The 15000-nt window shown below is 41.6% G+C and overlaps 3 protein-coding genes across 3 annotated transcripts in view; all 3 read left to right on the plus strand.

The window, feature by feature from the left end:
- The window catches only part of LOC138972853 (uncharacterized), an 8459-nt gene extending 6906 nt beyond the window's left edge, over positions 1 to 1553 (plus strand). The window contains exon 6 of the mRNA XM_070345528.1: positions 1 to 1553. This exon is cut by the window's left edge and continues 471 nt beyond it. The gene's annotated coding sequence lies outside the window, so the exon portion shown is untranslated.
- LOC138972869 (uncharacterized) overlaps positions 1 to 15000 on the plus strand; it is a 301337-nt gene that overhangs the window by 36226 nt on the left and 250111 nt on the right. The window lies entirely within an intron of this gene.
- LOC138974020 (uncharacterized) overlaps positions 10408 to 15000 on the plus strand; it is a 7521-nt gene continuing 2928 nt past the window's right edge. The window contains exons 1-2 of the mRNA XM_070346720.1: positions 10408 to 10552; positions 13065 to 13424. Coding sequence (XP_070202821.1) covers positions 10489 to 10552; positions 13065 to 13424 — 424 coding nt within the window. The 5' untranslated portion in view covers positions 10408 to 10488. The remainder of the gene's footprint in view (positions 10553 to 13064; positions 13425 to 15000) is intronic.

Below are 15000 nucleotides of genomic sequence, written 5' to 3' on the forward strand. Positions count from 1 at the left end.
TCAAAGTTTATGAATGTTACGATCATGGGTCGGTTTTGGTATGGTGTATTTATAGAGTCTAACTGTTAACACAGCCATGTTTAAGTCACGTTTGACTCTTCTTGTGTGGATCATGTTTGTACCTGGACATATCGCGCATAGACGGATTTGCGCTATTTATTTGTCAGCATGGTTGAATTTGTGTTTTCAACACCTTGAGATTTGTTTCTATTATATTTGGATCGTTATGCATATGCATGCACATTAGGTTGTCAAAACACCCAGAAAAATCTGCACAAAGTAAAATCATGGAAATAATTTCCTAGACGACATCTGATTTGAATCATTGCCCATAGCGATGAAATGGCTTCAAAACCTGGGCACTACCGACTGATCTACGAACCAGCCCCTTTTCACTTTGAAATAACAAAACGTGTCAACAAAACATACCTCGGCAGCAAATTCCATTACTCAGCGAGCTGCACAGTCTGCAAGACTCCCATCTACCACGTTCACCACCAGAGTAATGCACGCTAGATCACAATCACATATCTCCAGACTTTGTAGGATGGGAACCGAAGTTTGACGGTGTTGAATTGAAAACGAACTTTTTGTCTTCACTTTGAGTGTATATTCGACATGTCGTCTGCCTGCTAGTGTATATTCGACATATCGTCTGCCTGCTAGTGTATATTCGACATATCGTCTGCCTGCTAGTGTATATTCGACATATCGTCTGCCTGCTAGTGTATATTCGACATATCGTCTGCCTGCTAGTGGAAACCAGTCACCCCGTCCCCAAAGATTGTTCTCAGACACTTTAGAGCTGCCGGCCATCAAAAATGTACAGCACAACACAGATGCCATTCAGATACCAGTGACTTCAGAGGAGACGTCAGTAACATTTTGAAAAAGAAAATCACATCCTTTTAACTGCATCTTGCAGAAAAATGCCTATTCTTTTTTTAGGTTTTTTTTCATACAATCCAAAGAGTTGGTGGGATTTTTCTTCTTCAGCAGTCGTTCAAAGTCAGGCATAGCCAAAACCAGAATAGACGGAACTAAAAGTGTCCAATCGAGTTGTAATTTACATTTCTATTAGACAGGTAAAAAAAACAATATCTGCTATGCTTGACATTCGACGTCATTTTGACGCATCTGCGTGTATAGTAAATCAGTACTCCAAAAATATTTGCTTTTTCAAATATGTCACAGTGTATGGCGACTTAAACCAAAATACAAATCGGACAGACTTTATCAATTAATAAACATGTACGTGAGGCAAAACATGGGTGTCACTCCTGCTGGATGCACATTACTCTTTGGGTGATACAGAGAGACATGCACGTGCGACCTCACACATTCACATATAATCATCGTGTGTTGTACAGTTAGTTGTGTTGGGTTGTTTTTTGTTTAACCTTTTGGGACTTTGTAATTATTCATATTTTGTACAGTTCATTCAAACAAATTTGGCGTTTGCATTGGTGATTTGAAATCACCCTTACTGTGCAATTGTTACATTATTTTTTAAGGATTTTGAAATGTTATGTTGTTGTTATGTGTTCTCCTTGACCTGTCTGTCATTGTGTTGCTGGTCATACCTGGCATATCATAGTATGTCGTTGTGTTGCTGGTCATACTTGGCATATCATAGTATGTCAGATCATACTCTTTGTGTTAGATTCATCAACTTTGCATTTTTGTGTTTTAAATTTTAAGCTGTATTGGTTTCATCAATTTTTTGAAATGTTTCTCGGGAATAAGATTACCTTTCATTTTGTACAACAGGAGTTCGTTAAGTATTTGCCATTACTTTGTGTTCGTGTGCTCTGAGGCGAACGTACAAGAAAGGTGGCTCCACATATGATCACTGGTCCATGTGTGACATGCAGTTGAGTTTTCCCTATCACAGCAGCTGCTCTAGAGAGTTGTCTACCGACCTTGACCATGAGATATTGATGGCTGCATACGGTTGATGTGCGTCTGTTAGATGCGTGGAGGGCTGTTTTGTGAAAGAGTCTGTTGCTGTTGATTTCTGGTACACTCTTGTGAAACTTTGAGATCACGTGTCAGATTTGTGTAATCGGGTTGTTTTCAGGTAGTTCAAGTGTTTTTTACTCTTGATTAGGCAACAACAAAAAAGGTGTATGTTTTTGGTCACCCGACCCTACCTATTTTTTTCCCGCCGACCCTTGACTTCTTTATTGCATTTGTAAAAAAAAAGCGTCAAAACGAAAGTAACAGACGGCAGACGACACAAGGGGGATAACCTCGCATCCCTTTTGTCTCATTTGTTTTGTAATGTGTTGTCTTTCTCTTTGTATAGTAAGTCCTGTATAGTTATTTTCTACCCTGACCAACAAAAAACAAAACAAAAAAACCAAAAAAATCCCTACCTACCTACCCTATTTTTTGTAGCCATGTTACCAGAAACATACAACTTTTTTTTTGTAGGCCTTACACATGTTTCAAAAGTTCAATTTTATTCGACAATAAAAGTGATAGCAATAATGAGCGCACACGCGTTCCCATCCCACTCTTCTATTGGATTATTACATTTTCCTAGTCTGATTTAAAAATAGGAATATTAATGAGAAGGCATTCTGCCGACATGTTGATGAAGATAATACCATCCCTGGTTCTTGGTGTGTCCTCTTTTGTTTGACAGATAGGATTTTATTGAAGTTTTGTACATTGTATAACAACCTTCTCAATACTTAATAAGGTGGTCATGATTTGTTTGTTTGTTTGTTCGTTCATGGGCTGAAACTCCCACGGCTTTTACGTGTATGACCGTTTTTACCCCGCCATTTAGGCAGCCATACGCCGCTTTCGGAGGAAGCATGCTGGGTATTTTCGTGTTTCTATAACCCACCGAACTCTGACATGGATTACAGGATCTTTTTCGTGCGCACTTGGTCTTGTGCTTGCGTGTACACACGGGGGTGTCCGGACACCGAGGAGAGTCTCCACACAAAGTTAACTCTGAGAAAAAAAACCGCGGGTTAGGGGGAGTCCCATATTGGTTGGGACGAGAAAGAATTTACCCGATGCTACCCAGCATGTCGTAAGAGGCGACTAACGGTTCTGTTTCTCCTTTTACCCTTGTTAAATGTTTCTTGTATAGAATATAGTCATTGTTTGTAAAGATTTTAGTCAAGCAGTATGTAAGAAATGTTGAGTCCTTTGTACTGGACAACTTGCATTCTCCCAGTAAGGTCATTTATTCCCCCCTCTGCTTCTTTACCTCTGTAAACTTGTAGGGGTAGTTATTTTTCGATAATGACCCAGCAACCAAACAAATAACGACCCAGCAACAGCCTGAATCCTCGATAGTGCAATGGGTTGAGACGTTGTTCTGTTTCGGTACTACTTTTTGCGACTGAAAAGTTCCGAACGCTCTAATGTACGAAGTATACATCTCTGGAGCAAACAATACAAACATACCGCATTTAAATTAACAACTACAGGCCTGAACACATGAATCTCCATATAAAATCCATGAGTTCGGTTGTTTTCTGAATCTAGATCAGACGTTCATCACAAGCAATTTCCCAAGGCAAGTAACTCATACTTTGTCTAGCGACAAGAGTAGTTCCCCTTCTTTTCACTCAGTTTCTTCGACAACAGACTGCAATCCGACGGTCAGTTTTCAACAATATTTCATTTAATAAACAGATCACACGCAACCAAATGCACACATCTCATCAATTTAAACAACATAAAGCGGTTTCATACACTATTTTCCCCAGAAAACTGAACTTCATACAGTTTTTAACGTTGGAACACGGGTGCAAAAGTTCGTCTGCTAGTCCCATTTGACGAAAGAACATTATCCTGAGCGATACCAAAACATATACAGAACACACAATATCTGCCTTTGCCGCCACAGCAGAATAACAGCATATCTGTGTACTTGATTTTAGTCCAAAATAGGAAAACTGACAAGAAGTGTTAACAGAATGGAATGATTTGCACGGAACTATACAACCGCGCATTAATCGATCGCCTGCGCAGGTTGACTGGTTGAGTGAATAGGATTCGATCAAACTTTCGCAAAAAAACTCCTCTTTTCTTTGAATAACTGAAGAAAGGAGGAATAAAGAGGTTACACACCTCGTCTCAGTGATTATAAAAAATAATGGTCTCAGTTCGCGGTCATGAAAAAGCTCGCTAAAGCTCGCATTTTTCATGATCCGCAAACTGAGACCATTATTTTTAATAATCACTGAGACTCGGCGTGTAACCTCTACATACTGTACTACGTTGCAAGCCCCTGGAGCAATTTTTTGATTAGTGCTTTTGTGAACAAGAAACAATTAACAAGTGGCTCTATCCCATCTCCCCCCTTTCCCCTATCCCATCTCCCCCCTTTCCCCGTCGCGATATAACCTTGAATGGTTGAAAACGACGTTAAACACCAAATAAAGAAAGAAAGAACTCTGAGAAATAAATCTCTCGCCGAACGTGGGGACGAACTCACGCTGACAGCAGCCAACTGGATACAAATCCAGCGCGCTACCGAATGAGCTACATCCCCGCCCGGTGGTCATGATGAACTGTAGCTTAAACATTTTGATTTTCTACTACAATCTTAGCTTCTGAATTTGCAGAACATGCTCTCGTAAGCATAGACAGTCATTTTACTTACAATTCAAGACCGTGCAATGTGGTTACCCTGCAGATATATAGAACGAGATGCATTACAATATATCTACTAACTGATTAAAGACTATTGGCTAGGAAGTCTATGATCCATAAAATGAGCCTGGGGGTAACATTGTTTTCCAATGACTTTGTTCGAGATGGGTTAGATAGGTTTTAATAGCAGAGAACATGTCTTTGGAGAAACATTCATACTAGAGAACCAGAGGTTTCAAGACGACTGTACGCGTTATTTAAAAATGTAATGTGGCGTCGTTTGTGCTTCTGTGTGGTTTGTATGCACACTGAAAAACGAAAGATGATATATACCGAGCAACAAAGGAAACGCGAAAAAATTCTGCAATGTTTGATTGACAAAATCTCGAACATTTATAGAGTTAGAATTATCAAACCACAAAATGTTGATAAAGGCATGTTTGACCTAGCTGTTGTGTGATTATTTTGATGCTGCGACTGTTTCCACAAACGGGACAAGCAGGTTTAACGTTAACAAAGTTTTGGAGGTCTCGCTCAGTCAGTCTTCATCGCGCTCTCTGGCCACTGATCGGACACTGGTGGCTTCCAATGATGTTCCTGGTAGTGTCAGTGGCTGTATTGAATCGATCTCGAAGACGTTGTGGCAGGAAATTGCGATCTTGTCTTATTGGGGTAATGCGAAAAATCCAACGCGTTGCATAACTGCAGTGCTTCCAATGTCAACAGAACATTGCTGAAGGTGATAGACTGTTGACATATGCACGTTTAAAGCACATGCCAGCGCTTCTGGATCCTTTAAATCGACCTGGCATTTTGGTGGTGTCAATCTTGGCATAATGGCTGTTTCAAAAGTGAGACTGGCAGCAAGCGTGCCATGGTCTCTTTTGGTTGCTAATGCATTAGTGAACACATCTCACACATCAGATTTCTCCTGCTCCACTTGCACGTGCTGCGAGCGCGCATTATGCGTTTAACGTTAAACCTGCTTGTCCCGTGTGTTAAAACAGTTACAGCATCAAAATAATCACACAAAAGCAAGGCCAAACATGCCTTCATCAAACTTTTGTGGTTTAATAATTCTAACTCTATAATTGTTGGATATTTTGTCAATCAAACAATGACGATTTTTTTCGCGTTTCTTTTGTTGCTCGGTATATATAAGGCGAGTTCGCACAGAAGTGTCATCTCTGTGAAAGCTAGGGCAACAAGATACTAATCATTTAAAGCTTTTGCTTCTTTGTTTTTCTGCACCTGACAAATGATTGAGTTTTGTCCACAGGGATGCAGCTGGTTTTTCTCTCAGTGCCAACCCAAATAGCTTACAGAAAGCAAGCTGATGGGCACACGATTTTCACTTCTATATGTTTTCGCTGCTGCTTTTTGTGAAACTGTTTTGACATTTCAGCTTGTAGCCTTTGTTCACGAAATTGAACATGTTGTCAGCTCTTATGTGTTCTATTAACCGACACGGTTGGCCTAGTGGTAAGGCGTCCGCCCCGTGATCGGGAGGTCGTGGGTTCGAACCCCGGCCGGGTCATACCTAAGACTTTGAAATTGGCAATCTAGTGGCTGCTCCGCCTGGCGTCTGGCATTATGGGGTTAGTGCTAGGACTGGTTGGTCCGGTGTCAGAATAATGTGACTGGGTGAGACATGAAGCCTGTGCTGCGACTTCTGTCTTGTGTGTGGCGCACGTTAAATGTCAAAGCAGCACCGCCCTAATATGGCCCTTCGTGGTCGGCTGGGCGTTAAGCAAACAAACAAATAAACAATGTGTTCTATTGGCATTTTATTGGACTCTACAAATGAAACCCACGTAGCCCATGTGTATATTGAAGAAATTATATTTAACAGATTTTTATATTTTTGAACAGTTATTTCTAAGGGCTATATTTTTCCATGATTTGGACACCTTTATGCAGGTTAATTTCTTTATTAACTTCTTACTTACTTACTCATTTACTTCTTTACTTATGTACTTACTTACTTACTTACTTACTTACTTACTCACTTACTTACTCACTTACTTACTTACTCACTTACTTACTCACTTACTTACTTACTTACTTACTAACTTACTTACTTACTTGGGCTCTTATTGACGAGGCTTTTCCGTCGCACTCTACTCTTGGCTGTTCTTTCCGCCTCTGCCAAGCTGTTGCCTTGCCTCTTCAGTTCTGCCTCTGTGTCTCGCCTCCAGCAGTTTCTTAGCCTTCCTCTCTTTCTTTTACCCTGCGTATTCCAAGTAAGGTCCTGGCGGGTGATACTGGATGTTTGTTTTCCGAGGGTGTGTCCAATCCAGCCCCACGTTCTCCTCATAATAAGGCGGCCAACAAGCCCCTGGCCCGCTCTTTGCCACAGCTCTACCTGATCTCACAGATACGCCTCAACACATGTTGATCAATGTCTGAATCATCTGCGGTGTCACCTTGGTCATCCTCCACTTTTCAGAGCCTTAGAGTTGAACCGATTTGACATTGGAGTTGAAGAAGAACTGCTTGGTGGTTGTGCTGATTTCCCTGGAGGCCCGGATGTTCTTCAACGTGATGAAGGCTGCTCGTGCATTGTCATGCCTGGTGGCGACGTATCTGACAGTGCTTCCTTGTCTATCAATAACACTTCCTAGGTACACAAAATATTCGACTTCTCTAATTGGCTCCCCACCTACTTTGACTGGAGTGTTGGCAGTGGTGTTGGTCTTCACGACTTCAGTTTTCCTCTTGTTGATCCCGAGCCATGTCCTAGCTGATGTTGTTTCCATGTGAGTGGTCTTGTCTTGTATCTGGTTGAAGTTGTGTGAGAGGAGCGCCAGGTCGTCCGCGAAGTCGAGGTCGTCTAGTTGTGTCCAGAGTGTCCACCGTATACGGATGTTCCTGTCTGCTGTGGTGGTCTTTATGGTCCAGTCAATGACCAGGAGGAAGAGGAAAGGCGATAGTAGACACCCCTGAAGGACTCCTGTTTTAACCACAAAACTGTCTAACAATTGGTCAGCATAGGCTTTACCTGTAGTTCATGATTGTCTTGGTATGTATGCTCGACTAGCGAGATGTCACAAGCCTTCCTTTTGCTGGCCGTTAGGCCCTGTATTCTATATCATGTGTTACACATTTTTAAAATAAACCAATTGCTGCTTTTTCCAACATTAGTTTGCTTATCCGTATGAAAGCGCGTTCGCATGTTTTCTGGTACTTGTGTGTGCGTTTGTGGTGTCAATCTGTGTATGGTTTGTAGTTGTTTGGTTGTGTGTCTGTCTGTATGTCTGTCAATGTGTGTGTCCGTATGACTGTATCTGTATATATATATCTGCATATTTGTGTATGTCCGAATGTGTCAGGATCGGAAAGAAATAATGAACCGTACAAAACAGTAGTGCATGCTTGTGTGCACACAAAAAATGTGAAAAAGATAACAAAAACTAGGAAACATAATCAATAACGAACATCAGTTGGACAGAGAAACAATTCAAACATGAATTGTGCGCTCACACAAACACACACACACATACACACACACACACACACACACACACACACACACACAAACACAAACACACACACACACACACACACACACACACACACACACACACACACACACACACACATGCACACTCATTCTAAACTAACCTACATTGTGTTCAAATAAACAATCGGCGATATATTACCCAAAAAAACCACTTTTTTCACGGCTGCGTTCATCAATTATTCATTGCTTCTGTAAAATTAACATGACGAGGGATATGAAAACGCTGAGAAGAAGAATGACGACTACGACAGCAAATTATTTAAAGACTACTAGTGTGATTTGTGATGGAGTTAACAACAAACAACACCCCTGAATCGTGATTAATCATGCAGTCAAGCATATTAGTCAGACACACCAGCGGCGATGAAAGTTAAATGTCCGAATCGCTCTAACTTTCCCAACACTTACACACTTCACACACACACACACTCACACTCACACATACACACACATCTAGGGAGACAAACCTCGCTCTCTGCTCCCATTACATAGTGCAGTCAAAAGTTTAAAAGGCAACAAAAAGATAGATACAGGAACTGTTTAATAATGGAGTCCACCCCTGAGAACACGCTCATACAATGTACATGTACATGCTCCAAATGAGAATAAATTAAAACCATTAATTCAAAAACTGATTAAACCTAGGAGTTCAAGTTTATTTTTCTCAAGTTTTCACAACATTAATCAGGGGTGACTCGTCTGCACACTTTTAATACGATCCTGCAGCTTTTATCAATGTTGTGCCTTTTTCAAATACTTTTTCACAGACGATGACTAGAAGCATGCTTTCCGTCAAAATGAGTGAGGGCTAGGAATAGTAGAAGCACTACAATTCCAAATTTAACCGGTTGCAGGGGAATCCATACTTTTATTGTGGCAACAAAATTTGAGAGGTTACCCATTCAATTTCAAGTTTGTTTGTGTTGTATAGGCCTACTTGAAGGCTTTTTTTTTCTCGAAAGAAGGTACAAAGAAGACGGGGTTGTTGTTTTTCAATTTGTCAGTAGAGTAACTGTGCGTGTGTGTGTGTGTGTGTGTGTGTTGTGTGTGTGTGTGTGTGTGTATGTGTGTGAGCATTTGTGTGTACCCATGTTTCCACAGGTTTGGTTGCCTAAATCACCATAAGGCAACCATCCACACGTGGATGGCAACCTAAACTCTGGATGGCAACCTAATTGTGTGGATGGTCGCTTCATTTAACACCGTTAAATTGACTTTTTTGACGGAAAGAATGTCATAACAATGTTCAAAATGACATTCTTTCCGTCCACACGTGTGGATGGTTGCCTTATGGTTAAATTGACACCGTTTAATTTACCTTTTTCACGGAAAGAATGTCATAACAATGTTCAAAATGACATTCTTTCCGTCCTCTATAGGCGACGAAATAGGTCAAATTTTGTGCATTTTTTAGTGCAAAATTCTTCGATGCCGGAGCGAGTACTGCACCCAGTGCTGTTGTAGTGCAAGTGCACTAGAAAGGCACTACACCCAGTGCCGCCTCTTAGGTAACCATCCACACTTTAGGTGTGTGTGTGTGTGTGTGTGTGCGTGCGACTATATTGTTCCCCTGCCGGTGATCTTCGGATGTGATCATTTGACTTGGGATTTGTTCACAAATCAATAATAAAACCTAGGAATATTTCAAAAGCATGCTTTTGTAGAAAATATTGTCACATGCTCAAGTTTTATCGTTAATTTGAGGATCAGCACATTAAGCCCTCTTGTATTTGTTTCATTTGTATTTTGGCCCGCAGCGCGATATGCTAAGCAGTGTGTCACCCGATCAAGTTCAGTGTTCTTAACTTACCACATAAACAAACGGCCTTTCTTTTCAAGACATGCACTTGGAGTCACGATTTTACTCACCCGAATGAAAGTTGCATCAAGCGAAATCAATGCATTCAGTCAACCTGCGGAACTCACATAATGAAACTGACTGCACTGCATTTCACACACACACACACACACACACACACACACACACACACACACACACACACACGCACACACACACACACACAGACACACACACACACTCACAGACACAGACACACACACACAGAGACAGACACACACACACACACACACACACACACACACACACACACACAACACGACCCTCGTCTTAATTTCTGGTCTCAAAACCTTTAGTCAAAACTTGACTGCACGTAACAAGGTCAAGAAGACTGAGCTCTAAAAGAGAAATGTTGCAACAAGGAAGTGTATTACCAGCCGATAGCTTTGCACACTGGCAGGCCGTGTTTTACACACGGCATGTATGTGTCACACCTGTGTGGCTTAAACAAATTCTTGTTGGTTTGTACGATTCAACACGCAAAATGTTTTTGAAAGCTGTTTGGTTGCTTGCAGGACTTCAGATTTATTTAGTTCGACGTTGTGACGGTGAGTCTGCCTCGTCTTCTCAAATGATTGTTTACCGGTGTGTGTGTTAGTGTTAGTGTGTGTGTGTGTGTGTATGTGTGTGTGTGTGTGCGTGCGTGCGTGTGTGTGTGTGTGTGTGTGTGTGTATGTGTGTGTATGTGTGTGTGTGTGTGTGTGTACCCCCGTTTCCACAGGTTTGGTTGCTTAAATCACCATAAGGCAACCATCCACACGTGGATGGCAACCTAAACTCTGGATGGGAACCTAATTGTGTGGATGGTCGCTTCATTTAACACCGTTAAATTGACTTTTTTGACGGAAAGAATGTCATAACAATGTTCAAAATGACATTCTTTCCGTCCTCTATAGGCGACGAAATAGGTCAAATTTTGTGCATTTTTTAGTGCAAAATTCTTCGATGCCGGAGCGAGTACTGCACCCAGTGCTGTTGTAGTGCAAGTGCACTAGAAAGGCACTACACCCAGTGCCGCCTCTTAGGTAACCATCCACACTTTAGGTGTGTGTGTGTGTGTGTGTGTGTGTGTGTGTGTGTGTGTGTGTGTGTGTGTGTGTGTGTGTGTGTGTGTGTGTGTGTGTGTGTGTGTGTGTGTGTGTGTGTGTGTGTGTGTGTGTGTGACTGAAAATGTCATCCATACCCTGATCTTATTCGGAAAACCGATTGAGTTTTCATAAGGTAGTGTCCTTACAGTGGAACCTACAACACAAATACCTCCCGCCCCCCGAAATCAAAGTCGCAAAATCAACGTTCCCGCGTTGAAATCGACCAAAACAAACTTCAGAGATTGACTATTTAACTTGTAGTAGCTGTAAAATTAACAGCAAATAGATGTTACTGGTATGAAATGAAAGGAGACTGTCTTCCTAACGTACATAGGCTACCTAAGACTTAAAATTGGCAATCTAGTGGCTGCTCCGCCTGGCGTCTGGCATTATGGGGTTAGTGCTAGGACTGGTTGGTCCGGTGTCAAAATAATGTGACTGGGTGAGACATGAAGCCTGTGCTGCGACTTCTGTCTTGTGTGTGGCGCACGTTATATGACCTGATATGGCCCTTCGTGGTCGGCTGGGCGTTAAGCAAACAAACAAACAAACAAAAAACATTTATATTTTAAAATGTGAGTGAATCAATGAATGTTGAAATGGAAGTTTGACAACAACAACTATGAAGTCTCACATAAACCACAGTTTCTGTAAACTGCATGAAATGGACTTCATAACATAAACGAGTACTTACCAAGTCGAAGTTTGTGTAAAATTCCATGATGCAGTTTACAGGAACGGAGGGATATGTGCCCTCCCTCAATAAAACCCACCCTCTGTTTACAACTTGACTTTTGTTGTTGTAAAACTTTGTAGATCATCAAAGAGTATGTGGTTTATGCTTTGATGATATATGCTGTACAATATGGCTAGCCTAGCGCATGCGCACTCTCACATATCCCTTCGTTCCTGTCAACTACATCATGAAATTCTACACAAACTTCGACTTGGTAAGTACTCTTTTATGTTTTGAATTATTCGCCAAAGCGTCGCATTCGCAGTTTGGGACAGCGATCTTCAAAGTGACAGTGGGCGTCTATTTCAGCACTGACTGCGAAGCGGACCTGCACATCTTACCGACTTTGTTTGTTCGTTTGTCTGTTTATTTATGTGTGAGTGTGTATTGATTCGATGTGTCTGTGTGGGTGTATTTGTGTTTTTGAGTGTGTATGTATGTGTTAATGGAGGGGGGACGTATGCGTTTGGCTGTATAGTACTTTCTCCCGAATCACAACGCTAACAGGTCAGTGGTTAAACAAACACAAAAGAAGAACAAAAATGCGCAGGAATGTTTTCTTTTAATTATAGCATGTTCGTGTAGAACAGGCACTTGGTCACAAAAAGCATCTAATTAAACGAATCATGAGTCGATTCCGTGCGAAAGAGCTTTTTTTTCGAAAACACACCTTTTTAACACCGTCTAAGTTTGTTTGTTTGTTTGCTTAACGCCCAGCCGACCACGAAGGGCCATATCAGGGCGGTACCGTCTAAGTGATCTATGTTCATGTTTGTAATTATGTCAGGCTTTGGCAAATAATTCAAGTTAAATTATCATGTTGAGAGATGAATTTCCTCCACAGCTTTACCTGGTTGAAAAATATGCAATTTTATAGCGAATCGAAGTGACACGTTCGCCTGCAATCACGAATCGATTGACCTCTACCCTGTATTACACAGTTTATAAAAAAGTGAAAAAAAGAAAAAGATTAAATAATATGCACTAATCGTACAGTCAGTAAAATATCCTCCACGAATCTGTCTTCCTTTTGTATGTACCTAATCTGGTTCATAGTTTACGACAATTTGATAATGACGAAAAATCACTTGCAACAGTGGGCGCGAATGAGTTGCGTTTCTTTCGCCGGGTACTGTACATATACACAACATCAAATCAACACTAACAAACATCCTGATAAAAGGCGAAGTATGTTGTCCAATTAGACTCGGTGTTTAACCTCTTCATACATTTCAGGCCTGACCCTGTCGCCGTGCGGAACAGACAACACACTGGAGGTGGCAGAGAACAAGGGAGACAACCTGTTTACATGCAGCGGTCTGACTGCTAATGATACTATACTATGGAACCTGATGGCTCCAAACACTAATTCCCCTACTTCTCTTGGGACGTGCTTTCCGTACCCTACCAACACATGCAGGGTGACGGTTGCACCTCTGTTTACACCAGGGAGGGAAGGGCCCTCCACAACCACCATGACTGTCAACGCTACAGAATCTCGCTTTAACTTCTATTTCGAAGGGCCCTCCATTCAGTGCGTGGCGATACAGAACAACGTCGTAAGAGAATCAATCACGTGCACACTGGATCACATCGGTAAGTGAGAAGATACAAACTAAAATATAGCTGCAACCAATAATCTGTCTGTCTCTGTCTTGCTCTGTCTTTCTTCTTTGTCTGTACCCTTCGCTTTCCCTATATCTGTCTGTCTCCCGCTCCCACTCACCCACCGAAGTGACGTAGAGATATTGAGAGAGAGAGAGAGAGAGAGAGAGAGAGAGAGAGAGAGAGAGAGAGAGAGAGAGAGAGAGAGAGAGAGAGAGAGAGAGAGAGAGAGAGAGAGAGAGAGAGAGAGAGAGAGAGAGAGAGAGAAACGGACGCGTTAAGAGTAACCATTAGTGAACGACGCTTTGTATACTCTAAATTGAAGTGTTCCCCATTTGAACACCCTTTCTGGAACCGGTTTGACATAGTATGTATAATTCCACGAGCAAACAGTGGCAGATGGGAAGCACAAGTGTTCAAATAAACACCCACGTGCTATTGTTTGATTCTACTTCATCACACTTTGTTCAAAACGGATTACATACAGGGTATTCAAACGTCAAACACGTTCCATGAACAGACAGTGCACAGCTTGTTCTGAAGCTACCATTTGTATTAATGGAACAATCATAAAAGAAAGATACTCACATGCAAACGTTCATTTTGCCTTCAACTGTGTACGATTCAGAATGGTTAGTCATGTTTGTTTTTCCAAAATACGAAGATGACATGGAAAAGCTGCCCCTTCGTTTGATTTCCACAAACTTTTTAATGACACCACATTGTGTTCCCAGGATGTCAAAGATTGGTTGAACAAAAAGTAAACTGAAGTTAAATGACGACAAAACATAACTCATGGCTGTAGGAAGTAATCATGTATTGTCTAAAACAGGTATCGACACATAATTGGCGAGGACTCTGTCACATTTCAGTCTGCAGTTAAATACCTGGGAGTTTACCTTGATCAAGGCCTCACTCACCATGAAGAAAAACATTCCCCATCTCTATTGGTCCTGCTTTCTCGATTTACGCCCATTCCTCTCTGTCACTTCTACTACTCAGCTAGTTTCCTCTCCTGTCATCTCAATGCTTGACTATTGCAACTCTATACTTTCTGCTGTCCCTTCAACCCTCATCAGCTGCCTCCAAAAGGTTCAGAACGGTGTGACTAGAGTTGTGTACAAGATTGCTGTCGACACTTTGGCAATACCCTTCACCCATACCTTTCGCCAGTACACCACATCTATGAACCCTTTCGCTCTCTCAGGTCCAGCTCTGAAAAGCTCCTCAAGCTACCAAAATATAAACTGGAAGCATACGGAAAGAAATAATTTCAGTATCAACCCACTTCTGTTTGGAATTCTCTGCCCACTGACCTCCGCAGTTGCTTTTCCCAGTGACAGTTCAAATCAACTTTCAAGCCTTGTCCGTTCTTGATGTTCATTTTTGCCCCATATACTGTACAGAGTTTTCCCATGTGTGTGCACGCGTGCGAATGTGTGTGCGTTTGTGATAATATATTATGGTGCTATGTGTATTATAGTGCTAGCGCGCACTTGTGTTTGTGTGTGTGTGTGTGTGTGTGTGTGTGTGTGTGTGTGTGTGTTTGTGTGTGTGTGTGTGAAAT

This window comes from Littorina saxatilis, linkage group LG8 (genome assembly GCF_037325665.1).
Source record: "Littorina saxatilis isolate snail1 linkage group LG8, US_GU_Lsax_2.0, whole genome shotgun sequence".
Lineage (NCBI taxonomy): Eukaryota > Metazoa > Mollusca > Gastropoda > Littorinimorpha > Littorinidae > Littorina > Littorina saxatilis.